The following is a 27,677-nucleotide window of genomic DNA, read 5'->3' as shown; positions in this document are numbered from 1 at the left end:
GGCGGTCCGGGCTGCCTCAGTTTTCTGTAATCGCTTTTCTGCTGCTGCTACCTCCAGTTAAATAGCTGGGACACGGGAGCGAGCAGGCGAGCCGTGTGAGGATATACTTTTTTCGGTACCTTTGGGGATTACGACGCGGAATTGCAGCATCGACGGCAAGCCGCCAGGTAATATCGACACACGCCGTCCGCCGCCGCTCGTAGATACGCGAAAAGTAAGTAAAATGTCCCGTGAAAAGTGTCGTTTTCCAGTGAGGAAGAAGGAGGAGGAGGAGGAGGAGGAAAAGAGAGAGGGGGTGGTGGTGGTGGAGGTGGATGTGTGGGACGAGCCTCCTTTGTGCCGAGCCAGGGTCACTGCTCTCCAACGCGTAATGTGGACACTCGAGCTTGGATCCGCACATTTCTTCCTCCCCCCCCCCGCCTCCTCCTCCTCCTCCTCCACCACCACCACCGCTGCTCCTCCGCTGGCCCTGCCCGCTCTCCGTCCTCCATCAGCCGTCCGTTGCTGAGGACGAGTCCGGCAGAAACGCCTTCTTCTCTGCGTATTTTCATTGACTTTTAAACACCGAGGCCCTGTTCTGCTTTTCCTCTTTTCTTTAACCCCCCCCCGCACCCTACTTTGCGCCTCCTCCTCCTCGGCCTTGTAACGTTAGATGGCTCCTAATAATGTTTATGATCGCTCGGTTTCAGCTCTCCCCCCCCCTCCTCCCTCTTTACCTCCCTCCCTCCACACACAGTCGACCCCTATTGTGTGTTTGCATCCACACAAACGTTGACCTACCCGGTTGGACCTGATAACGCACACACACATCTTAACTTGTGTCTGGTGGTATTTTTTTTGGGGGGGGGGGACTATAATGTCTTCGCATCGACCCTGGCTGTTGAACCGGGCACATTTCTGTCTATCATCACCGTGAAACGCCCCCGGGGGGAGTAAGCCGAGCTATCCGCCACTTCACTTCATCCTTTTGATTAACTTCTTATATCAGATCAAACAGGGCTGCACGATATGGTGGAGAGGGGGGAAAAAACATCTTTTTATGCGATATGATTCACAATTTGTGTCATTCTTGCATCACAGATTACATTTTTTTAGGAACAGCATCTCTTCAGAGCTCCAATGTGTCGTTATAATGCTGTTTTGTCACATATTTCTACCTTTTATGAGCCTCTGCTGTTTGCATATCTGGATTAATTATTCTTCTACCAATCAGATCAGCTCTAAAAAAAAAAATCCCATTTCAGCTGCAACGTGTATATTTTAGCCTCGTCTTTGTCGTCTGTGAAGAAACTAATGTTAAACAGAACTGGATGGTCTCTGGCACTAACGAGAAGTCACATCGCCGAGCCCCCAAAAACCACATTATAATCCAGTTATTTATTTAAAGAAGAGCGACGACACGAGGCAGCCTTGTTTCTGTGAATCTGGGGGGCCAGTAAAAGTCTCACTAACAATTCTTACTGTGTAGATCATTAGGTGAAAAGGCTTATTATATTCTCTCTAACAAGGGCCCTGTACATCGGATCCACAGCACTGTAAGCGTTCACAAAAGTCTTTTAATCGGCTCACACTTTGCATCCAGCTGCACATCGATTAAATTAAACCCATCTTACTGTGGCTTCCTCCAAACGGACGACACCGGCATGCAACTTGACTTTATATATCGTCTTTAAACGCCGCTCCAACCCCCACGATGTGGAAACTTGCTCACTCTACTTCGTCCGTGTGGTTGTAGTTTTTTTTCCCCTCAGGGCCCACGATGTCCAACGAAGTGCAGAGACCGGACGACAGCCCCAGCACCAGCGGGGGAAGCTCGGACATTGAACAAAGGGAGTCGGTACCACCTGAACAGGAGCGAGAGCAAGCACAGCCCAAAAAGAAGGAGACCAAGATCTCGAGTAAAACCGCTGCTAAACTTTCAACTAGTGCCAAGAGGTAAGAAAAAGAAAAAAAAAAGAGAGCTAGGATCCGCCACTGGAGAGCAACATTTACACAAGGGGTTGTTTTGTTAAACTTACAGTCCTCTCCCTTCTCGCAGCCTCCCCCCACACCCATCACCCCCGGGGGTGTGAAGTTATATAAAAAGACTATAGTCCCACAGGCATTGTCATTTCAAACATTCACGCTATTCACTGTGACACCGAACCAACAGAAAAGGTGGTAACTCATGCGGCTCAGCACTCGAGTGTCATTTTGAAAAAGAGATATTCCCCTTCCAGCCTGTTTGTTTTAAAGTAGATTTTGCCTCATGCTCTGCAGCGCTCGTGTCTCCCTCTCCCAACACCGCCAGCATCACCACCGACACTTACCTCTACCAGTCTTAGCACTTACTCCTCCCAAAAAAGAAGAAAAGAAAAGACAGGCGATGACAGAATTATGCAACCGCGTGAGGAAAAGGGTTGGCTGAGGCTGCTGAGTCTTTTTATAACAGCCACTGATGTTATGATCATCTCTCTTGTGTGTGTGTGTGTGTGTGTATGCTTCACTTAAAAACACAGTCTCTCTCTGTGTGAGTGAGTGAGTGAGTGAGTGGGGGCCTTCTGCACAACAACATGGAGAGGCCTCACTGTCGTCTGAAGCACTTTGGTGTTTATGTTAACGTGAGTTTAGCAGCCGCAGCAGTTTGCACTCAGTCGCCCTTCACAGTCTGAATCATCATTTTTCTTCAGGGTTATCAGAAAGATTCTCAAAAGCAGTTGTGTGTATCCTCGTCGTCCTTTTTCATTTTGTTTGTTTGTTGTTTATTTATATTATGTTTAAGCTGGAGTGATGAACCGAGTTCTTAATTTACAGCCTCTCATAAATGAAGCTGTGACACCGTTTACAGCCGGCGTGGTGATATTTGGAATAATACGAGACGCTCTCGGCAGCTGTGTCGGCGTGTTGTTAATAGCTGTAGGTCCACGTGGTTGAAGGTGTGATTAAAAGCAACATTTACCTCATCACGAGCTGGAAAACACTTTGCAGACTCAGAGTTGCCCGTTTTCCACCTTCCCTGATATTGATTTTTAACAATAAAATCTTTCTCTTGCAGGATTCACAAAGAGCTCGCAGAAATAACACTAGACCCACCTCCAAACTGCAGGTAAGAAGAGATGTTATCTTGTCAAAGCGTTCCTCTAATGATTCATCATCCTGCATGCTCAAGCTGTAATGGATCCAGACGGCAGAAATGTGCTTCTTTTCAAGGCTCCTTGTCTCTTAAGAAAGAAAAGGCCACGCTGCAATGCACTCGCTTTTGTCTCCGTTTCCCATAAAGCTGTTGTTTGTGCTTTGTTTGAGATGGTAATCTCAGGTGAATTAGAGCGACTGTAGCCCATGCTGGCATTGTTGTTGCTGCATTAATGCAATGCTGCAACCTCTGATGAAAACACAGTATTACGGTTCCACTGAAATGGTGGAGAACGAGCGGCAGTGTGACTTTAAAACCTGTTTTGATTCTCGTGTGGTTCCCCCCTTCTCTGCTCGCTCTGCTGGGGATTTACTACAGACAATGGTTATTGTGTGCTGCTGCCGCGGCTCTCAGCCCTTTTGAGGAAGAGATACGGTCACGAGCGAGTGGCAAACCACATGTGCATTGGTCTCTCTTGACGTGACAAAGGGCATGCCTTTGGGATGCCGTGCAGGAGCCAGCTTTTATTAACTTAAGTGACACTGATTATGGCTCTGTTTATTACGGCGCAATGATTACTCCCTGAATCAGCACTCCACTGCAAATTAGGAAAGAGAATGAAAGCTGGTCCTCACAAGATTGAGGACACTTGTGGGAGATGCTGATGTTCTCGGACTGTTTTTGGATTGGCAATATTCGCTCATAGGCACCTGCTTAAAATGATTAAGGAAAACTGCTTTGTATGACTCATCTGGCGATTTGGAATTACTACGCCCTAGACGGGCTTGTTTATTGCGTGAATTAATCACCCCTGCTGGGTCTCATCAGAACCCCACCATCATTAACGATAAACATTGAGCTAACCTTTTCATTTCAGCTCACAGCCCAGTTTTGTTATTGTACTGGAGGCTAAAAGAGATGTTGTTTTCCTCGAGGACTCTAATCTATTTCAACCCCCCCCAATACCACCACCACCACCACCACCCCTCCTCCTACCTCCACCAAAAAAAAACTAGGTTGGCTCACATGAAGGATTTAGCTGGAGGACACGAGTAAGTCATTTGAAAGTAAAATAATCGCTAGCGGAAATTTCACAGTCGCCGTCTTAGTGGGGGAACTAGTTGCCTGGGAAACAATTAAGCTTCTTCAAGATAATCCTTTTCTCTGTGTGTGTGTGTGTGTGTGTGTGTGTGTTCCCTTTTTGTACACTCAAAATGATATCAATATCTAATGTGTTTTCTGTGATGCACCCAAATATATTAGCCTTTTGTTAACAATGACGGCGGGGGGACGTTGGCGTGTGGGGGGGGGTCCCGGATGCATCAAAACACCAAATTTCTCATGCAAACGATCACAAACGCCATTTACATTCTCGCATGAATGAGTGCACACGGTGGAGCCAGTGGCGTCATTTGTATGCCACACGCTCCTCGCTCCCGGCCAGGTTAGCCTGAAAGGTTATTCATTTCATTCCGCCGCGACAAATGGAGTCACAGACTGTTGGCCCCCTTAAGGAGGCAGACAGAGAGTTGTGTTAAAGAGATTCACTTCGGCACATTCAACAAAAACGCCGCGCTGAGGGGCCGGTTGATGTATGTCATCTCATCTGTTTCTCAGCTGAGGGGCAACCCCCCCCCCCCTCCTTTCGGACTCCCTCGCCGCTTTGTCCTGGTCGGAGAGAATTTGCCGCCCTCATCGTGTAGTTGAAATCTGCAGTCTCCTTCGTATCACCTCTCTTGAATCTCTTTGGTGTCGCCTTCAGGGCTGTGGAAGGCATCACGCTGCGTTTTCTCTCTGCAAAATGGAGAGCTCTGCTTTAGTGCCTTTCACTGTAGATGTGTGCTAAGAGCCAGAATTTACCATGTAAAGCCCCTGGAAGTGTTGAGGATCTAATTTGGTGAAACATCTGTGGCAGGAGGTGCCCATTTGATAAGCCTAATAAAACGCCCACGTCTTTTCTTCCAGCATCCATCTGAGGTTACCGTGTTAACCCTCAGCTGCGATGAATTCCACAAACTGTTGTTACAATAAAACCGTCTGTGTAGATAAATCACACACTTTCTAATGTTTCCAGGCTTTCTGTGACTATAAAGAGTCTAATATTAATGCCTAAGTTGGTTAGAAAAAATCAATTTCCATACTCTGTGAACGAGACTGTCATACTTTTAGTGCTATGTCACTACTTGGAAAATGCAAACAAGTATTTAAATTCGTCTCCAAGCTTCATCTCACTCTCTCGGCATTGTGACAGCTCGCTTGTCACCTTGGCAGTTGTCATGCATCAAACGAAACAGGAACACGTTGAAGCCCAAGAGGATTTGACATGGCAATTATTCTCACTGTCATACACTTGAAGTCTATTGTACAGGCAGCTTGTGCTTTTACACCTATTGTTGCAAATGAATCTGAAAGGAATAGTGTTTTTGCTGCCTGCAAGTTGCACAAACATTGCAATAATCTTAGTGGGAATAAAACTTTAATTAGATTCGCTTAAATAGAAACATGACAGACTTACTGCTGTTACTGAATTTCCAAGGCCATAAAGATCTGAATTCATGTCGTCATGATGTGAAAGTGTTTGCGCCGCTCTGTAGATAGAATATAAGGTGACTGAGGTCGTCTTTTTTGGGTGCAATTTACAATGATTTAAAACGCACAAAAGCAGAGACTCCTCTCTCTCTCTTTCTCCTGAGAACCTGCAATGATTATCTGGCATTTTTGCTAGATTAAATGACTTGGGGTGCTCTGATTGATCGGCCACCGATTGTTATCAGCCACTATTCGCTCTCTGGAAAGTTATATTCAGTCCCATATGTAGATTGACGTGCAGGCCTCGTGGTGTATTAACGGCCAGCAACTCGTTTGCATTTTCCAGTGATCAGTATCGGTCAATACAGCTTCCACCGATCGGTGATCGGTCCCATATATCCTAACCAGAGCACCCTTAACTTAAATGATTAGAAAAACTATTGTTTCACCTCTTCCTGACATTATATTACGTTTTTGCTGGAGCTGAATTTGTTGTCTTCCCATAGACCGCAGGAACAATGTGGTAATTCTTAAAAACTGAAAGAATCATTCTGCTTTATCTCACAGTCCCGCCTGAATCACATTCCATCTCTCCCACATCCAAATATGTTCCTGTCATAAAAATACTCTTCTCCTATCACTTCCAGTCTGTGCATTTTGCATCGCTGCTGTATCACACAAATAGTTTTAGCTGAATTTGTTGTTGCGGTGCCGCGTCTGTTACTATTCCTTACTTGTAATGTTGAGCCACCGACGCAAACATTTCAAGCAGAAACCCAAAAGACACTTTGGCACTTAGAATAACAGCTACTGGTGGTGTACCTTGCCGTTGTGGACCACCGCTGTTTGATGTGTTTATCTTCTTCTCACAGATGGCCAGAAAGATACTTTCATTGCAGCTACAGCGGAGTGATAGCGGAACAATGTTCAGCTGCCTCAAATATAATAGTAAATGTCAGATTTTGGTGTCAACAAATCCAGATTCAAAGATGCAGTCTTTTCGAGCTGCTATTGTACGGCGACGTTCAGCAATCACAGCAGAATAATCCGTTGCAGAAGAGGCAGAGATACCCATTTCTCATTCTGAGACAGCTCAAATAGATTTAATGCAACGCAGCTGCACCCAGGTTCACTCCCCGCCTCTGTCAGGTTGTCATGAGGCATTCTGGGAACTGAAAGAAACCACTAACCGAAGTGGAGGTAGATAAGGTTGAGGGAGAGTTGATACAGCAAAAAAGTAATTTAGAAAACGTAGTCGCAGAATTGCTCCTGTAGTGCTTTGAACTTTAGAAACCGAGCTCACTTGAATGGTGTATAAATACACAGAAATGGATTCTTTTTATTGAAGTCAACTGAATGTTCACTAAGCTCCACCCCCCTTAGTTACAGTTTAATGCTTGTGAATTATTCAGCCTCTCACAGCACAAAGCAGTTTACACTGATAATGAGTTTGAAACAATAGAATCTTGATTATAAACAAAAGCAGCTCCTGTTTCTATCTGGCAACTGTTGATTTTTGCTGAAATTACTTTAAATGGTAGATTTTGGCAGCTGTAGTCGATTTAAAACTCCGTCCAGTTGAGAACCGTATACCACCGAGCTCATCAGTTCCTTTTGTTACTGTCAGCATTGCAAAACAATAATGTCAAACTTGTGTCTCTCGAGGAAGAAACGATCCAAAGCGTGGCTTCATTTCACAAAGAGACTCGAACTACTGTAACTGTATTCTTCTTCTCCACAGTGTTCAGACTCAGAGGTAACAAAACAGTTGCACTGACGCTGAAAACCTGCGCAGACTTTAGTTTTTCCACACAGAAAACTGTTTAAGAATTCATATTCAATAAGATCTTATCAATTCCCATCCCTACTAACTGTCCTTTAATGTCTCCAGCTCTCCGACTCTTTTTAAAACAATAATCAAAGTGCTCGAGGACTGAAACCAAACAGGTCGTGAAGCATTCATGATCCATGTAGATGTTCTTGTATTTCATATATATATATTTTTAGAGAGAGAGAAGAGAGACATGTATTGTCTTTCATTGATAGTGACAGCTGTAGAGTGACAGGAAAGGGGGGGAGAGAGAAAGGGAATGACAGGCTACAAAGGTCCACAGGTCAGACTCAAATCTGTGCTGCTGCAGGAGGGACTCAGCTTTGGTACGTGGTGCTACCAGTTCTACCAGGTGATCTCACACTTTTGCTCTTATATTTTTGTTTTTGGAGGAATACAAAAACGTGGGGCGCCACCCTCCAAACTCTTTGTATCGCTGTAGTATCGCTACGTATTACTCCAAGCTCCTCGCACACAGTTTCAGCATGTGGCAAGAATCCAAAGCCTGGCACTCCTATTTATGGTTGCTGAGCTATGATTGGCCAATCACTGCTTGTGGGAGGGATTTAGCAAACTGTTAATTCTTAGTTTGTATCAAAGTAACAGATTATTCGTCTCTCAGCTGACGGCCTTGAATGTCATTCCCCCTTCAGTGCAGCTGTAATGTATGGTTGCTCTTTGCTCCCTGAATTTTCCTGGTGTGAGGTAATGCCCCCCTGATGCCCAAAACAGAGCTGTCACTCCCTGATGACCTCATGCAAGCTGCGGGGAAACGGGGCTTTTTTCACAAAACACACACAGCTGGTCACTGCATCGCATGCTCGCTGGCTTGCAGCCCTGACATGAATATGTATCTCCATCACCATCAAGTCTCACCAAGAAATGAGGCTGTCTTTATTGTAGGTTCTGACCTCTAATTCTCTCCTCGCTGATGGGATCATCTTCATGTCTGTGAAAGCCGCGTATTAGTTTTGTGCCATGCCCCTGGGGAATTATGTGCGAGCGACACACCCAGCATCATTTTTCACAGCGTTACCATTAAGCACAGCAGGGAGGGTTATCAATATTCATGAAGGGGGCGGAGGCATGCAGGAACGGAGGCAGGGAGGGACGGAGGGAGGGGTGAGCTGCAGGAATACCTCCTGGGTGTTGGAGTTGATCACTGTATTGTGCAACTTCAAGGAATTATCGTGGGTAGGATCTTTAGCAAAATGTCAATTTGAAGCGAGTGAAACAAGCGAATGCTTTTGGATGACAGCTGCATTTGACCTTGGATGAATCAGCCCTAATCGATGTGGTGTTCCATGATCACCGTCTTTTTAATATTGATGCATTACAGCCACCCGTCTGTCTGACACTGCCATGTTCCTGACCTTTCAGGGAAGGTTTTGTCCATCGACTGCAAACATCTTAAGAACCTTCATGAAGGCAACGCTTCAGAATGAAAAATCACTTTGTTGACCAAGCAGAATAAATAATTATTGGAGATGTTTGATAGGCAGGGTCAGAGACTAATGAGGAGGTTTGGGTAAAACGCAATGTTTGTGAAATAAAGAAGCAAAGAAAGGCTACGAGAAGAAAGCAACCGAATACCTAATTACCTAACGAACCACTACTGGATACATAGTGAAAAATTATCATTTCTATTTCCCAGAGTTCTGAGTTAAGATATCAAATGTCTTGTTTTGTCTGAAACCCAAAGATATTTAGAAGACTATATAAAACAGAGAAAAGCAGAAAATACTCACAACGGAGAAGCTTGAACTAGAGAGTTGTTGACAAGCCTGTTTTTCTACCTGAATCATATTTTTATATATATTTACCTACTGGAAATGTCAAAGAAAATTCAAAATTAAAATGCATAAATTCAGGCTGATGGTTCTGAAAGTAACAAGTGTTCAGAAGTGACTCCACAAGTCTCAGTAAAGTAAGTTATCTTGTAAGTTTCGGATTCATTTAGCCTTTGTTTGCTGCCATAAAAATGAACACTAAAAGAGTGAAAGATGGTTTGTTGAGCATACAAATTGGGTGGGACAGCACCACATCTTCTGAAAGGTCCTTAGTGTGCAGCAATGGAAAAGACTTTTAGTGCTTCAAACTGTTTATTACAGTTACAGTAAATATATTATAGCTTAGATACACGAAAGTGCCCTCGAAATAAACTAAGCAGGGAGAAATATGCTATCTTGGGAGAACAGTCTTATCTGAAGATAAATAAAGATGTCTCAGGGCTGGCAGCAGAGCAGAAGGATGTTACAGCCTACAGATGGACGGTGCCAGGCTGATTTGTTATGGCCACCATTCTCCTTGTGCACCTATGAAACATCTGTTGAAAATAATTTTCTTCTTGAGCGAAAGAAAGCCCAATCTGTCCTCATCGTTATCTCCCCTCACACAAAGTTTTCGAGTGGAAATGAAATAAATTTGCTCCTATAGAAGGTCGGTAACATATGTTCTCCCTCTGACGCCGGCCTGAGTTTAATTTATCCTTAATGTTTTCCACTGCGGCACTTGTTTGACAGTGAACACGGCCTGCCTTGATTCATGTGTGTCATTGAATTCTCAATGTCCTCATTTGTGAGGTAGTTTTCTTACAAACATTTGTCCACAGTGTTATTAATGGGTTTGTGTGTTTGTGTGTGTGTGGGGGGGGGGATGAAGAACGGCGTGTGGACATTTTGTGGCGGGAGTGTTGCCATTTCACCGCCAGTTCCACAGAAGCAGTTTTAGGTCATTGAGAATGACTGAATGGTAATCTGAGGCTGACATAAAAGCAAACAAGAATCTTTTTGGCGAGCGAACAAATACGGTGACTCTGAAGTAAACAATCGCTCCGAGATCCCATTACCCCATTACGACTGAGATCTCAAAACCCTAATAGATTCCCCTTGAAGTCACAAACCGTAGCCACTGCCAAGAAGATTTAAAGTGTCTTGATGACATCTTTGCGGTCTGCGGGATGAAATGTTAACACTCTTAACGTTTTGTTGTAAATTGCGAAATGAGTAATTACCAGTGAATATCCCAAAGGAGTGTCCTTCTTTTTTCCTTTTTTTTTGTTCTGTGCTGATTTGTTTTAACGTGCAGCTTTAAAGTCTTGTCACATTTCTCTACCTGTGAAACCTGGCGTTTAATATGGTGTCAGGGGAGTAGACCAACGGAGTATAAGGGCTCCGCAGCAGATCTGGGCAGCTCAGCTTGTCCTGATCACTGACCTTTTGGTAATAAGTCCATTCCCTCAGCCACAGGGCCAAATGGCTGCTCAGAGTGCTTTTGTGGAGGGGGAGCAGGGAGGCTGAAGAGACTGTCTCTAATTATGACTGAATGGACTTTTTGGTGCAGGGCTGTGAAATGAAAAAATATTAACATCATACTCTTGACTAATTTAGTTCATAAATTGCAAGAGGCTGCAGTTTTGTCTCGGAGGCAGATCTGTTTTTTAGGCGGTTTCCTTTCCTCAAGCCGTGTTCCTGTGAATCCCTGGCCTGCAAACGGTTTCGCACGTCAGCACATATTCTAACTTGTTTTATTCAAGCAAAGCAAATGTTTATAATTACCCCTCCTCACACACACACACACACACACACACACACACACACACACACACACACACACACACACACACAACACACACACACACACACATGCACGCACACATCAGTTCTACTTTCATGTACTTGCAGAAATGATTTAGCAAAAGCTTCTTGTCCACATCACTTATGATTAATATCTCAGACAATGTGTTTGTTCCTCAAATGTTTTTTTATTTTCTGCCAAATTGCACAACTTTAGTTTTGAGGGTCACAAAGTCCTCGTTTATAAAACTAGAGTTGTTGTGTTGTTTTTTTATTACTATTAGCTGTTGTGTCATCCTTCACCTTGGGTACACAGCAATGCTTTGTTGGCTAAGTGATATTTTTATGACTCATGATGTTGTACAGTTTCCTTTATGCATACCCTGTGTATTATGGTAATTATACTCTGCATTATTCATTTTTAGCCAGAGGCAAACATTTGCACTGCATCAGATGCTGGGGTGGATGCAGCAGCTCAGATGCGGGGAATAAAAAACAAAAAATGCTTACCGCACCAAAATCTCTGTTTTACCTCAGAAGTATCTCGCTGAATTAAAAAGGAAGGCTGAGGATAATAAACAGATCCCCTGCTCTATTTACAGCTTTCTTAACATGACTCTAAACCCCAGTGAGGACAAACTTCCTGACTGAAAGGCCAGTTCTTCAAACCCTCTCTCTCTCTCTCTCTCTCTCTCAGTATACTTCCTCAGTTCAATACTGACTGCTCTTTAGATTGATTCAACCCAGCATGCGAGGTTGCCCTCCTGTGGGAATAAAATTGTGTTATTCCATTTGACTTGGAAAGCATGCAACCACCTACTCAACCATTTCCCCTGTAGCTGGATAAACCGTCCGGTCAGTAATTGCAGTATTCATTGTGCAGATGAACAATAAAAGGCTTGATTAAAAAACAAACCATGTCATTTGAGACAATAAAGACAAGAGAACAGAGGAAGGAGGTGTCACCTCGGCCGTTGAGCTGCACAGTAATTGGTCTTGGGGCTTTTTCACGGTCGGGGGGGGGGGGGGAGATTGCTTCATTAAAGTTCCTCTTCTGATAACCGCAGCAGCCACACTGATAGAAAAGAAGATCTTAACTGAATGACGATGCCATTAGGGAAAAAAAAACCTGCGGGGAACGAACTTGAATGGCGAATAATGCAGATAATGGCTTTATTTGTGCATGGCGGTTTTCACAAGCTCCAAAACACACTGATTCACATTCAATTACTGGTTTACTTCACTGTTTTATTTATCAGCCCCTTGGTGCAGGTCTTGGCTCAGACAGCTATTTACCTGCTACCGTAAACAGCTCGCTGTGTGACAGGCTGGTTTTTGTGCCTGGTGTATCGCTGTGTTTTCACCCCACACAGGCACATGTTTGATGATTACGATTGCATGTTTTTTTTCCTTTCTTACCTCTTTTTAAATGTAATCTTTAGAGTATCAAACACTCTCAACCCCCTTTTTAAAAGAGCTTTAAATGTGGCTGTAAAAAGTGTGAGGTTTCTCCTTTCACTGTCAGCTTGGATTCATGCCGGTTACAGTGGGCTCCTACAGGGACCAGTTTTTTTTACGGTGGTTTAAAAGAGGCCCATAGAAACTTTTCATACCGCTCCTTCAGCCACCGTCCATCCACACGCTCAGTATGCTCACTCGTATTTTTCGCCCGAAATATGACATAAATACTCGACTGGGTCCATCTGTTACAGCCGTCTGTGGAGATATTCGTCATAGGAACTGATTTCTCCCAAACATTCTTGTGAAATCAATATCTGTATCAGCTGCAAAAGGTGGAAAAAAAACATGTTTCTCTTGACGTTTTTCTGAGAAAAAGAGGCGGAGGACGTCATTGTACACTATTTTCACTTTGTGGTTACGCGGCCAGAAATTTCACAATTACTCAACGGCACCAGAAACTCTCACACGTCTGTGAGTTACACAGTTTGATTTAGACAATGAACGTCCTCCTGCGTGTTCTTGAATCAAACTGGGAATTGACAGTTTTTCAGTGCATACAGTCTGGCACAATAGCAGGTAACCAGAGAGGCAAGATTAGTCTTTGAAGCCTCTTTAGAGCTGTGTTATTTGACAGTGGGGCAGGCAACTGTATATTGTCTCGTTAACTGTCTCTATTGCTACTCTATTGCAGTGTTTTTAGGTTGTTCTGTGGTTTGACTATTACGTTCTATAATAGTGGTTGCTTGTAGCTCTTGTCTTTAATGTAAGAAGTTTATTCTGGCTGGTTTAGATTTTATTTATATAGCCCAAAATCACAATTTGCCTCAGGGGGGCTTTACAGTCTGACATTCAACACCCTCTATCCTTAGACCCTCTGGTTTGTCACTGGAAGTGCTGAATTCTCAAAATAAAAATCAGTTTAAATATCTAAGATAAGTTTCCTCTTAAAGAAATCCTTTGATCCCCCCCCTGTAAATATGATCAGAGTAGATGAATTTGCTTCGCCTTAGGAATCCACCTGTGAGTGGCACAGGCCTATCTCGGGACTACATCTCTTTCAGCAACTTAACCTGAGCCCTGATGTCTGTGGGAATTGGCTCTGGGTGACAAGATAGGTTAGCGATTTCTTGGAGATTAGCCCAGCTCTCATGCTGCAAGATAAAGGTTATCTTTTGGCATTGGCACCTATTTGCAGATTGCCCTGCCAATGAATATGGCAATGTGGATGATTAAATTGGCAAAAGACACCCTGGTTCCACATACTACACTGTATCAGGGGCAGGAAAGGTCATTCAATATATATGGAAATTATTACTACTGTCTGTGATTATGGGGCACAGCTTGGACAGTTTTCAGGAACTGAGAATGAAAGGTAAAAATGACGAAGTAGGTCTGTGGTGAAGTGCTCCTTTTATATTCTACGAAGGAACTGTTTCTTAATCCTCCTCCTCTGGAAAACTGCCCGTGTGCTGGCTTTCATAGTGTCCAATCTTCCTCAGCCTTGTGTGCACTGATGAGTCTTTGTTGGGGTGAAGCACTTAACAAGGTCAGTGTTAGCTGCAATTACTCGCGCTCTCTCTCACTCTCTCATAGGTACCACAAACGCTATTTTATGCCCGAATCATGCTGACGATGGAAACTGATGTTGACATTTAGTGAAGAATCTGAACTGTTGTTTCTATTGAAAATAAGAACAACTGCAAAAAAAAGATGAACTGTAAGGGTGGGAGGGGAGGAGGGGGGAAGAAAGGACAAACCTCAAAGAAAGAGAGCAGTGTAAATCTGTGTTTAAACACTATTTTGGTGCTCTGTTGCGGAGGAAGCAGCCCAGCTGTCAGAGTGCGTTCTTACATGAGTGTAATCTCAGAGGACAGGGCAGTGGCAAGATTCTCACGGACACCCGCACCCTAATGTATCCCAGACTCTTGAAACAAATGACCTAAATACTCACTGAATCAAGGCATTTGGCTGACCGTGCACTGCAGATTTTATTACTGCAGCCTACAACAAAGCCCATAAGCAGCACTGTTACACCAGTTAACGTCACGTATTTATGCTGAGCAGATCTGTCTGCTTGAGAAAAGGATTGTTTTTCCATGGAGAGAGAGGGAGAAAAAATGAGTGACATGTAGTATTTATCTGACTATCGCTCTCAGTTTCAGGTCCTGGGGTTATGTTATTGTTGGTTTGTTCGTTTTAATGTCTTCGTTGACTTCACTGACACAGATTTTTCAAAGCACCAATGAGCACTTTGCGGCTGTGCATGACGAGACATGACCCTGACGTATGAAGATACGAGTCTGTTGGTTTAAAGCTGCACTTAACGTTTATATAATACCTCGATTACCCAATTATCACTCAATTGAATATGCCAGTTAAGCATAATATTCTGCATTAACCAGGGTCAAGGAACCATTAGCCATTTAACTCGTGACATTAACTGCATTAATTCAAGTGAACTGGATGCTCATGCAAACGCTCACTGATGCTACAAACGCTGCGTACTGACGCGACTCAACTTGAGCTTCTTGCGACGGCCACACCGCTCACCTCTCCCAAAACTAATGGCCAAGTGAGAGACTGTCAGATCCTGAAAGAGCTGGCCCTCAACCAGCTGCAACAAAGCACCACAGGAACGCCCAAGCCGGTGGGGGGAGGAGGTCTCCGAGCAACAGCCAGCGGTGGCATGCACATTCAGCTATTGACTTAGCCTTTATCCACAGCCCTTGTGTGGTTGTCAGATCCCCTACAGCAATCTCGCTGCTGATCCGAGGGACCTCTGCCATGCCCGCTCATCTCTATCTTTCCATCATGTCTAAGTTATTATCACCGCTACAAACTCATCAGCCTCAAAGGAAGTGAGCATCTGCTTCTATTGGCGATGTTTGGAAATGGAATAGTCGGTTGTCTCTTTCACCGCGGCGTCGGGGAAAGCTTCTGAATAGCGTGGCGGTAATGGAAGTGTTACCCTGAAGTGTGTGTGTGTGTAGCATAGAAATGTAAGCTGTAAGTTTCATAAAGGGAAGATTGCCAAGATCAGGGAAAATAAGCTGTCTATGTGGTTCTGTCGACAGCAGGAAATATAGAAAGTAATCTTAAGAGTCGGGAGAGTGGCCACAACGATCATCCGTCACATGTGAAAAGATGTTTCTATTAATCAGTCAGGTTCACATCGCTGAACTTCAAGTAAAACAGGACTTGTAGTCAAAAGTTATACAGACTCACAAGTGAAGGTGGGTCTGCGCTTACAATGTGTCATCCAACCACATCTGAAGTGTTTCTAGTTGTTCTGAGTGGCCACACAGAGAGAGGGCCGATACTCATTCTAATAAGGAGCTATCTTTCCTCTAAGGCATTCATAGAGTGGTGCTCATTGGTAGGTACAGAAAGTGCCAAGTAAGTAATTTTGTAAAGAATGAAGAAAAGCGAGTTTGAGAGAGGAGTTAAATCCCAGCCTCCCTCCTCACCTGCCCAGTCACTGCCTGCAGTGCTTGTATGATTGAAGCACATGCCCGAAGGCTGCCTTTCCTGTTTGGGAATTCAGACTGAAAATGCATGAGGAGCTGTGTTGGTGTGTTGCTTCAGGTCCCGGGGAGACGGGAAATATAGTCCAGTTTAGATCCAAGAATTTAAAGGCTCTCTAATACTCAGAGGAACAAACTCTGGAAAGTTAACAGAGCAGCAACTCTTTTATCTTTGGTCCTAATGATCGCGAGGGATACGTTGAACCAGGGACTTTTTTGCCGGACATCCTTGCTCGGTGGTTTTTGTTGGTGCATTTGCATTTGAACCGCCAGTGTGTCACTGGACTGGTTGCATTCAGATTGATGGGCTATGTTTTTATTTGTTTGGTTATTTGACGCAGGGCTGAAGTCATTCTGAACACAATCTCTGAGATCTTGGTCAACTAAAGAGTCTTGATTTGTTTTTTTATGCAGATTTGGTATCAGTAATTACAGGAAAGTAGTCACATCTATGGCTCTGATAGGCACCAGATCTCAAGGGCATCCTTTTGCATGACTGCGTTGATCTGCAGAGTATAAATACTGAAGAATCAATTGGACAGATTAATGAGTTAGTCGAAGAACTCCCGTGTCAGAGACAGCCCTTCAAGTGGGTCATGTATTGAACAGTTTTGACAACCTGACATCCTCAAACTCACCCAATTCCACGATGGAAATACTGAATTCCTCTTCTCTAATTTATCTTCTGTTAAATAACACAACAGAAGAATGTAGGAACAGCTAAATTTGACCACCAGTTCATACTGTGGTTTGCGCTCACTTTATATTGTTATGACAGGCTTTCCAAGCACAAGTAACTGCTGGCTATCAGATGTCAACATCTGCCTCTGTGTGCCTATAAATCCTCATATTTTGAAGTCATTTCCTGTGGTTGGTTCACATATTGCTCTCTGTGTCTGACCAAAGTGCAACACAGTTTGTTTGGACGAGAAACAAACTGCTGCAGTGTCAGCTTATATGGTCATATACGGGTGGCGTCGCTTGTAAAACAAATGAAATCCATGAAAATCAATCTCCCTAACATGTTTAATGTGTTCTTTTAACACCTTATTTGACAGCTGTGTTCTTTGTTCGAGTGACGGACTGATTAATTGATGATGTCTTTGCTGACGAGGCCGATAAGTAATTCCTGACTATTCTTTGTTTTGATATTGGCATTATTTATCGGCCATCGGCAGCCCTGCTCTCTAAATATCTGCATCAGCCATTAAACAACCCATATTGGTCAACCACTACTTTGTACAGCAAGCGCAATTATTATTAATTACTGCATTTTACTAGAATGAGGTTGACAAAAAATACAAAGGGCTGAATGTGTCCATCATGATCCCTGCACATTCTTTGCTTTTGTTATTATATTTTCACTCTTACACACAAGAAAAAGGTCCAGATTGGTGAAGTCCTTATCGACAGAGTATTTTGTAGTCATTCCCCAGAGAAGAAGTAATCATAATTAGCTAATTAAAGAAGGCTTAAGAGAGGGGCAGAGTGAAAGAGTGGCAAAGTAGATTAGTGGAAATTTGCATGTGTTGACACTGAAAGAGGAAGGAAATGTTCAATGTGTAATTTCTATTTATGGAGAATGATGTATTTTCAAGGGCACGCTTAGAGCCAGATGCTGCTTTTAACGGTTTGCTGTTTGAGGTTATTGCTCAGGAAAATCTCTGTCTGAGATTATTGGCTTATGTGTAAATAAAAAGTGAACAGTAATACAGTGATGCAGCAGCCTTGAGTGGAAGCGAACCCTGAGAGTGTGTGTACACGCATTTGTAAGCACATCTGCCAGCAGCTAAGGGTTGGCGTTAAACACCATCCCTGGTAATTACATGAAATTGGAGGTATTGTTCATTGTCCCGGGCTTTGTGATCTGGACATTGTCCCGGTCTCTTCCTGGCTGTCTGCCAGCTCAGGGTCTTACCACAAACAACAGTGGGGGAAGGAGCCCGTAATATGGAAATGGCATTAATTACTAGGCCTACACAACAGATGTGACCTTCAGCCTCCACTCAGCATAAATACTCATCTCATGAAAAAAAAAAAAAAGACTGGGCGGGAATATGAAATCATTTTCTTACTGTTTGTTTATCTCTTTTCTTATTATGTAAAAAAAAAAAAACTTTCCTTTACTCTTCAGTTTTGACTGAACACGTTCTTAAACTGGTTCATTGGTGTGTGTCAGTGCAACTCCCAACAGCAGGTAATCTAATCTCCTAATCAAAAAAATTTGAAAGATAATCTAAATCCTACTAAAATAGCCTTGAACTAAAAACCCTCAAACCTCCACGGCTTCGGCGTTCCCCAAATCTCCATCATTAACTTGTCAGAAGCTAGCATTTACCGCCTGAGCTGCTCTTTCCCCCCCAAATCTCTGTCAGCCCGCCGGCAGTTTGAACACCAGGCTGTCTATTCTAATGCGCTGTGCTGATTAACATATTAACACGTCTTTTGTTTCAATTTTCTAGCGCTGGCCCCAAAGGAGACAACATCTACGAGTGGAGGTCGACCATCCTGGGACCCCCGGGCTCCGTGTATGAGGGAGGCGTCTTCTTCTTGGACATCGCCTTCACGCCCGACTACCCCTTCAAACCCCCCAAGGTCAGCAGCCGGTAGACGTAACTGCTGAAGCAATGTGAATGTTTGAGTATCAAGTTTTTCTGCACAGGACCCGGAAAAGTGTGGAGGGAATATATGTGGGTCGTTTTAATGATCTGCGAAGAGATTTGACATGTGAGGCCTACAGATGGGTACGGGTATGTGGACTGTTGTTTACCAGCAGAGCAACATTAGTATTCATTTGGAGTCACGTCTCATGGCCCTGCATCCACTGGATAAGGCTCCAACCTCCTGTTTTTATATCGATAATGTCCTTGTGGAGTGATTGATGGGTTCGCGGTGTGACAGGAAGGCAGCAAAGTGGAAGATGAAGTTATAACACAGGGTCTTTTTTTGTGTGTGTGTGTGTGCTTGATCACATGTACGTTTAGGTCCAAGTATCTCTCTAATTATCTTCCCAATACACAAATAAGCCTTGATATGAGTGAAAGTGAGAGAGAGAGCAGTATGTTGTTTTTAGGGGTGTGTCAGGAAGTGATGAGGAAAGTGCTGCACAGACTCATTGTGCTAAACTCGAGGTAATTCCCACAAAATAGCCTATAATAGACAATAAAGTCTTTATTTTTTGCCAATCACATTGCTTCACTGCAGCCCAGTAGCAAATATCCTGTGGTCCAGTACTAGTCCACAGGCTGGGGGGGGGTTGGGAACCTCCGCTGAACGTAGAGCTGGATTCATGCGGTGTGACTTTTATGCATGTTGACGACAGCGTAATGTGATAAAAACTGAGTAGCACTAAATTATCAGCCAGTAGAGCACATTATATCAACCCGGTGCCGTGGTGGTAGTTGAGAACAAGTACTGCAGCGTCTTTACAGCTTGGTTTGCACTTTTTGTTTTATGAAGAATCGTTGTTGAAAATCTGGGTCATCCCAAATCCTGACCTGTTCAGCGCTCAGCCTCTGAGGAACTCCTCCTCTCGTTTTATGTTCGGTCTGCAGAGTACTTTTAAGGACGTTGAGTGGATGTCGTTATTGAACACGCAGACCGTCGGGGCCAATCTCCCTTTGGTTTTTGCGAGCGCACCCCATTACCCTTTTGCTTGGCCTTGATTTTCTCTCCTCTCTGTGTTATGCACACCCCTCCCCACGCAATCGCTCGGCCCTCTTTTCCCTCTTTCTCGTCCTTTGTGCTGTGTAACCACCAGCTCTGTGTTTGACAGCAGACTCAAACAAATCCACAGGCTCCGGCCCAGCTTTCTGTTGCCAGAGGGACTTGAGTGTTTCCGCCCCCCTCCAATACCTCCTACCCCTCCGACACTGTGATCTGCAGCCAAACCCCCCCCCCACACACCAAACCCTTCGGCCTGTAGCTGCGATACACTCCCTCACTATAGAAATGCTCCAGTGGAGCTCAGTCGCTGAATGCAATCAGACCTCAGGCTTGGGAATTTTGTATCCAGAACCCGACTCGCTTCTAAAAATCTCTAAAACAGAAACAAGAGACTACTAAGTTGGCCAGGTGGATACGTTTCCTCTCCTGGCTCGAGTTCAGAGAGGAGCACCGTGTCTGCAGTAGGGGGGCTGGTTATTTATAACGTCCTGCCCTGTGTGATTTTTTTTTTTTTTTTTTTTGGGAATGCCAAGGCTCATTAGAGGTTTCCTCTGGAGGGTCAGGGTCAGGAGGGCCAGATGTTGGTGATTGGTCCTGACACTTGACACCACTGTTTGTCCTGCTGCTCCAAACAGATGTCAAGCTCACATCCAAGCCGAGACAGACTCCATAAACAGCCGTAGGTCGGTTGTTTGCTTGTTGAGGCTGCTTTTGAGATGAGTTTTCAGCATGACTCGAGGTAGCATCTGCCTACATGTTGTGGCTCATGTTCCGGGCTGTTCACTGTGACAAGTAAAGGGATTAATTTACTCTTGGGTGGCTGGAGCCCAGCATTCAAAGTGACAACAAAACTGTTTTGTTTGTTGTTGTGCTTTTGATTTTACACCATGCTGCCCTCTGTTGGTCAGTCTGATTCAGTAAAACATCATGAGAACTGCTTATAAGAGGTGTTTCTCTCTGACTAGATGAAGTAAAAGCAGGTTTTAAAGCCACCAAAAAAAAAAAAGCCTGAATAATAAATGTCTCACTAGCTGCAATAAAATACCGTCCTTTTTTAGATATACTGTATATTTGTGGCCACATGCTCATCCAGCAGCAGTGACAAATGGTGTTAAATGGCCCTCAGTGGAGCAATCAAGCAGAGCCATTATACCGGTACTGATGCTGATACATCGGTGTTAATGTGAATAAAAGAGAAGGAGGTGAAAGGCCCACAGCAACTTTTAACTGCCCTCTATGTCTCACCTATTATTACTCCCAGTTATAACGAGTTCCTCAACCTGGCAGACTGTGCCGCAAATTGTCTCTCTTTAAGGGTTTAATCTCCTGAAGGCTTCCCCGAGTCTCATGTTATCCACATTTCTGATGCTGACGTGCTCTTTTTCAGGTTTTAACAGATCATTGTTGGCTCTCTTCTTAACTCCTAACTCCTATCTTTTGTCTTCAGTGTTTTCCGTAGTCACACTGCTGAGGTGTTGTAGCAGTTGTGGAATTAATTAAAACCCAGTTATTCTGTTTATTCTTCTTAGTTGCTGTAACGCCACAAGCACACTTATAAAAGGTGATATTAAATGGCCATTAGGGTTCAGATGGTGGTTTCACAGACAAAGTATAAGTTGGTTGAAGCCAAAACTCTGCTGCTGTTCTTTGTATACAGCTTTCTCTTAGTGAAACTCTTCTGTGAGCATGTTCCTCGTGGTCTAAACCACAGCTGAAATGATTAGTAACCATTCTGATTATCAATTAAGTCTTTATTTTTAGCAAAAATGCCCAAATTTACCAGATTCTCAAATGTTCCTAATCTTCCATGACCTGTTACTGAAGCTGTGGAAGAAATAATGATATATTCATTATTTATATACATTTTAATGAATGTACTAATTGGGAAAATAATCGCAGATTAATTTATACTCACAACTGTCATTGGGTGCAGCTCTAGTATTACTGATTATTACTGAATTTATGTAGTGAGAAAAACACCCTCAGTTGCTGGTGGAGCTGCTGTGAGATCAACATGAAAGATTTCCTGCATAAAATGAGATAAATGAGATAAATAGACGTCATTCGTCAAACTAGAATTGAATTAGGGCTGCGACTAATCTGCTGGTTATTTTCAATTCATCATTTCCCCAGAGCCCAAGTTGACATATTCAGATAACTTTGTCTGACCAAGTGTCCAAAACATTCACTTTAAATAAATAATAAATTATAAATAGTCACTTTAACTGCTTTAAAAATGTATCAAATATTCACATTTGAGAATCTGGAGGTGGATTTTAAGTTAAACAATTAATTTTGAATCCGATCTCTTGCAGATGAATTTTCTTTTTATGTCGTTTGACAAACAAATTAATAAATAAATCACTTTTAATCGTTATACTTACTGATTATATCGTGTGTCTCTTGATTTGTGTAATTTATAAGCATTAACTGGGATTTGCTCCACTGGGAGATATTTCCACTCTTGAAATGCAATAAATAAGGCTTTTAAACAACACAAGGAAGTTATTTTACTGTGTTAACACATTAAAGTACAGTTTCTGTTCAGCTCTGTGTAAGAAAATGTGAAACTAATCATTTTTAACCCTGAGTGAATATTATTTAGTGGTAATACATCCGTTGCAGTGTCGTACAGTGTAATAGATTGTTTTATTAAAATAAACTGAAACAATGAAACAATGGTCTGTTACTGAAGGTCAATATGCTCCGTTCAATGTTTGGTCACATTAACTTTGACTGCAACGACTTTGTGGTCATTTTTAATGGAAAATGACATCAGAGGTTAGCGTTGCCATTGACAACAGCAGCTCAACGTGACCTCATCCATCGTTTTGTATCCGTCTTAAAGGAATAGTTCGAGTGTTTAAAGGCATATAAATGATTCATTCAGTCCAGTATTCTCCTCTTTAAGTTAAGAGATCCAGTAAAATGATGAGTAAACAGCAGTAATTACAAATACACAGCTTTTCTTATACGTTCTTTACGTGTCTTCACTCCACCAGCTTGTCTGTTCTTTTCTGTTTCCTAACTTCTTATTTTCTGAGCTACACTCTTTCTGTGTCTGCAGGTGACGTTTCGTACGAGGATCTATCACTGCAACATCAACAGTCAGGGGGTGATCTGTCTGGACATCCTGAAGGACAACTGGAGCCCCGCCCTCACCATCTCCAAGGTTCTGCTGTCCATCTGCTCCCTGCTCACAGACTGTAACCCAGGTAAGCTCAACACCTCAATGAATGCTTGTTTCAGGTATTTATTATGAGGCTTTTGTGTGAGGTGAGTAGGTGTTGAGTGCCGTTAAGAGCTTTCTTTATCCATCAAGCAGTCGTTCTGTGTTAACAGATTCAAATTCAGTTTCTTTTTCCTCTTTTGAATGTAATGTTTATTTTAATTTTTTTAATCCAAGGCTGAATTTCAAGTTGACACCCTGTCAAAATTGTGTTTTTCCCCGACTGTTAATGGTGGATTAAGTAAGCCTTGACCAATTCAAACTCTGATTGTTTCCCAAGGCCGTCTCACACTGACAGATTGTTGGCACAGCCGGTGGCCTCAAGTAAATAATAAAACCACATTTTCACAGGAGAAAAGAGCAAATGAGCTGCTTAGTGAGGAGCTCCACAGTGAGTGAATAAAAAGACTAACATCATGTAAGGCACTATAATATAAAACACTGCTGATAAATTCTGCTCACTCTCTTAAAGCGCCGCCTGACATAATAAAGTGAAATAGGTGGAAGGGGAGTGAGCGAAGACTGGAAAGTGAGCGTAAAAGAAAACTCAGGACCCGGCGAAGGAATAATTGGGTCAAGATGTGAGATGGCAATTTTGTGCTGTTTCACAATTTTGAGTCGAATATAATATACGTCCGCATAATGGAGGCCAGCCAAGTACAGGTAATTAACTTGCAATAGTAATTTCATAGCAGTTTTTAGCTCTTTCCACAACTCTCTCTACACAGTCTTTGTCCTGCAGGGGTTGTGTTTTGCTTTTTAACAGAATTAACTGGTTATTGATACAGCTGAATTTGAGACGGTGCAATCAAAGTCTGCTGAAGGTCGCCACACCGTAATACAATTAATTCTCCATCTGTCTCCCAGGAAGAGCTCCTTTACAGTTTTAACAACCTGCAGTTGATCAGCCAACGTGAATTGAATCTAATATTAGCAAAATTGTAATATGAGCAGGTAAAATGTGTGATTAAAATAGCATTATAATGAAGTAGTAGTGCAGCAGAGATGTCTATAAATCTTCTCCAGATGTAAGATGTGTTTGGTACAGACCCAAACAAATATCACATCATCATGTTATTAATAGTTAAAATGTAAATTGTGATGGAAACATGATCATTCCCACTAATCGATCGCAGTATCTGTCTGCAATAGGATTTATTTTTATCGTCTGGTGCAGCCGTAGATCAGATCACAGACTGCCTGTTGATACCAGGTGTAAATTAGTGTTACACCCACTCTGAATGCCGGATATTCAAACAGCCATCCAATATGTTTGACCCCATTCACATGCAGTCTGTATCTGGATATCTGGGTACGTTTTTCATGCAGTGTGTAAATTCACACTCAGCCACACCCACCTCCGAATGTGATGGACGTCGGACCTAATTAGAGATGTTTCAATTCCAGTTTTTCCTTCCAGATACCGATTTTAATGCCTGAAAATTGCCTATCGGCCGATTTGAGTGATAGTCAGGTACATGTGAGTTAAAAAATAGATAAAAATAGATGTATATCATTATTATCGGACAACTGTAGACCTAACCAGTGTTGCATATTGAGATCTGAAGACAGTAGAATGAGTCATTGTCCAGATAATGTAACCATTAATACCAGGATCATCTACATATGGTTTAAAAAAAGACATATTGGGCCTTTTATTCATATTTCAGGGATCTGAGATGCACTACAATCATTTGGAGGAGTGTTGGCCATCCGTACATGATGTTGGCAAAATAACTGCATTTGTATAGATAACCAACACGCCGCTTCTTGGCGTGAATCACAAATTGATCCAATAGAAATGTTATTGTTCTTCATGATATGACACAATTGCTTACATAATCTGTGCCTCCGAAGATAAAAATGTTGTTTCTGTTTACAGTAAATACAAAATGTTTGTGTGTGTGTGTGTGATTACTGAGCACCGGGGCGAGTGATTATACTTAACAGTCATTTACATATCCTCTCTCTCTCTCTCTCTCTCTCTCTCTCTCTCTCTCTCTCTCTCTCTCTCTCTCTCTCTCTCTCTCTCTCTCTCTCTCTAGCCGACCCTCTGGTGGGAAGCATCGCCACACAGTACCTGACCAACAGAACAGAGCATGACAGAATAGCCAAACAATGGACGAAGAGATACGCCACATAGACTCCCCGCTGCGAACCAGCCCCTCCTTTACCTCCCTCGCCCTTCACTGTACCTCTCTCTACCTCTCGCTCTCACCCATAGTCTGTCAAAGCACACTCACTAAGTGCAACGGTATACCTGCCCTCCTATCACCATCCTCTTCCTCCTCCTCTTCCTCCTCCTCTTCCGCCCCAACATTTTATCTACCTTTTCTGTGTAAAAATAACAAAAAAAATCAAACAAGACAAAAAAAAATGTCCTTTTGTTCCTTGTTGACTTGAAAGCTTCTTTTTTATACAAAGAGTAGATTGGGATTTTTATTTTCCAATATCTGAATGTTGGAAGTATTGTATTGGAGAAAAAAAACACAGAATATTATAATTATCATACGCATTGTCCTCCAGCTATACAGTATGTATTCTCATTTTCTTAGTGGCACCTGGAACAAAACATGCAGAATATATGCTTTTTACTTTGTTTTCCTTGTTGTTGTTTTTCTTTTTGTATTTGTCATCAATATGTTATCTGCATGGAACAGGAAGGTTTGCGTCAATGGATCCTTCATGCTTTTTAACTTCCTCTGATTTTGTTTGTACTGTATGTATTTTTTCAAAGGCTTTTGAGGCAGACCACAAAAGTATAGGTCTGCCTGTGAAAGAGGCAGGACTTGTATATTTACTGGCTACCCGCCACCTCTGCAATTGCAGAGTGGTTTGTTGTGCACTTGTATTACTGAAGCACCCAATAAAACACACTGTGGTTGGCTTGTGAGAAAAAAAAAAAAAAAAAAAATGCTCGGCTCTGTCTGGGATTTGTGTTTGACTGCGGATATTTACACCTGTTCAGTGAACCTCCTCCAACTCTCAGCTCAGGCCTGCTTTTATGTCTCTCACACACACACACACACACACACACACCTGATTATAAAGGTTTACAGTCTGAAAACATCAGCTCAAATAAAATAAAGTTCTTATCAGATGTCTGCTTCACCCTGGGTGTGGCTCATTATGACTCGAATGAAGGAGGTGTGATTCCTCCGTCTGCAGGATGGCTCGGGCCTTTGGGTGACTGTATGTTGGCAGTGGTCCAGATGTCTTTTGTTAATGAGCTTGATCTTCTGAGGGCATGTTTCCAGAACAAAGAAGTCAAATTAACTGAAGTACTCTTCTTACTGTATTTAAATAGCTTTTTGATGTGCGTTCAAGTACATTTAAATCAGTAATTATTCTTTTTTTTTATAGATTTGGTGATGTTGAGCCACTGAAATATCTCAACAACTATCGGATGGAGATGTATAAAATTTGGTTCAGATATTCATCGTTAACAGATGATTAACTTATGATGTTTCCTCTAGTGCCACCATGAGGTTGACATCTGTGGTTTTATATTGGAAAGACGTTCATGCTCCTCACAGTAAATTATAATACTTAAGAATATATGAATAATAATAATAATGTCAAAATATCAATTTGTACATTATTTTAGTTTATGACATTCCCTCATTGTGTTCAGTGCAAATTAACAACTGTTCTGATTGTAAAAATATCCCTGGAGCTGGATTTGTGATAGAAATAGACTTTTTCTACATCATGAAACCCCTGAAGCTGCAGTGGTGTTTAACACACAGGGAGAAAGCTAAAGGAATCAATCCACCCCTGCTTGTATGCTGGATCATGCATTAGAAGGACCCTGCTGCCTCTCATAGGTGCAAATACCCTGCACATATATATATCCCACATAATGTAGCTGGCAAATGCTGAGGCACACACACAATGTGCGTCTGAAGAAGACTTTCACACTCTCTGCACACACTTTTCACCTTTTGAATGCAATAGCACTTTCTTGTGTCTAAAAACACGTCACCGTCTGCTGCCAGCGACTGTTTGGACAAAAACATAATTCAACTGGCTACCTGGCGACGAGTTTACAGCATTGATCAGTTTGTGCCTTAGCCGTTGTGGGACTTAATCTATATGATTCAGAGGGATGTCTCTTAAAGCGACTGGTTGTCTGACTTCTGTAACATTAAATCGTCTGAGCTCAACCAGTTCCTGACAACCTGAAACAAATACCGTCAGAATATCCTCGAGAGGATCAGTAAATGGCAACTGCAGGATGGCAAAACTACATTCAGTCATTCATCTTTTCCAGTAAAAAGGATGTCCTGCTAATGGGAATAAAAACAGGAAATTGATCTGAAAGCGTTGAAATAATGAAATACTGGCGGAAACAAAGCTAAACCTGCAATCACTAAACTCAGCTCATGGACACATACACACAGATAGATAAACATACTCATTAAGACTACATGCATGTAGGCACATGGACCCATAGTATTAAGCCCATACACATATTGCCAAGACTGCACACATACACATGTGCAAAACCTGTATAATGATTGTGATGTAAATATTGTCATTTGTTATTGTTATCATGTTACATGTATGAGAATATCCCTATTTATCATACTACAGTAATACTCTTGGTATTGATGATACGTTATGAGCTTTTTAAGTAGATAGAAATCATCATCAGCAACACATCTGTATCCTGTAACCTGTCACAATGTTTTTTTTCACTGTCCCTGACAAATAAATGAATAAATACCTCATGATTTATACGTTAAAA

General features: G+C 42.5%; 1 protein-coding gene across 2 annotated transcripts; it reads left to right on the top strand.

Moving 5' to 3' along the window:
• LOC127366950 (ubiquitin-conjugating enzyme E2 E2) lies at window positions 1-27,677 on the top strand. 2 transcript variants are annotated; one of them, XM_051406419.1, is made up of 6 exons: window positions 1-167; window positions 1,752-1,935; window positions 3,035-3,085; window positions 18,495-18,627; window positions 22,766-22,913; window positions 24,973-27,677. In XM_051406419.1, the coding sequence occupies exons 2-6, from the start codon at window positions 1,760-1,762 to the stop codon at window positions 25,068-25,070; spliced, it is 606 nt and encodes a 201-aa protein (XP_051262379.1). In that variant the 5' UTR covers window positions 1-167; window positions 1,752-1,759; the 3' UTR covers window positions 25,071-27,677. The 2 variants fall into 2 exon arrangements, with proteins under 2 accessions (XP_051262379.1, XP_051262380.1); XM_051406420.1 differs by having other exon boundaries at window positions 2-214.

This window comes from Dicentrarchus labrax, unplaced genomic scaffold, assembly GCF_905237075.1.
Source record: "Dicentrarchus labrax unplaced genomic scaffold, dlabrax2021, whole genome shotgun sequence".
NCBI lineage: Eukaryota > Metazoa > Chordata > Actinopteri > Moronidae > Dicentrarchus > Dicentrarchus labrax.
The sequence above is the reverse complement of the archived record's forward strand: the minus strand, read 5'-3'. Positions and strand labels throughout refer to the sequence as shown.

Bases quoted from the DNA above. Each gene is read 5' to 3' on its own strand.
- LOC127366950 (XM_051406419.1), top strand. From the start codon at position 1,760: ATGTCCAACGAAGTGCAGAGACCGGACGACAGCCCCAGCACCAGCGGG. The intron at 1,936-3,034 runs GTAAGAAAAAGA...TTTCTCTTGCAG, and splicing joins CTTTCAACTAGTGCCAAGAG to GATTCACAAAGAGCTCGCAG. The intron at 22,914-24,972 runs GTAAGCTCAACA...CTCTCTCTCTAG, and splicing joins GCTCACAGACTGTAACCCAG to CCGACCCTCTGGTGGGAAGC.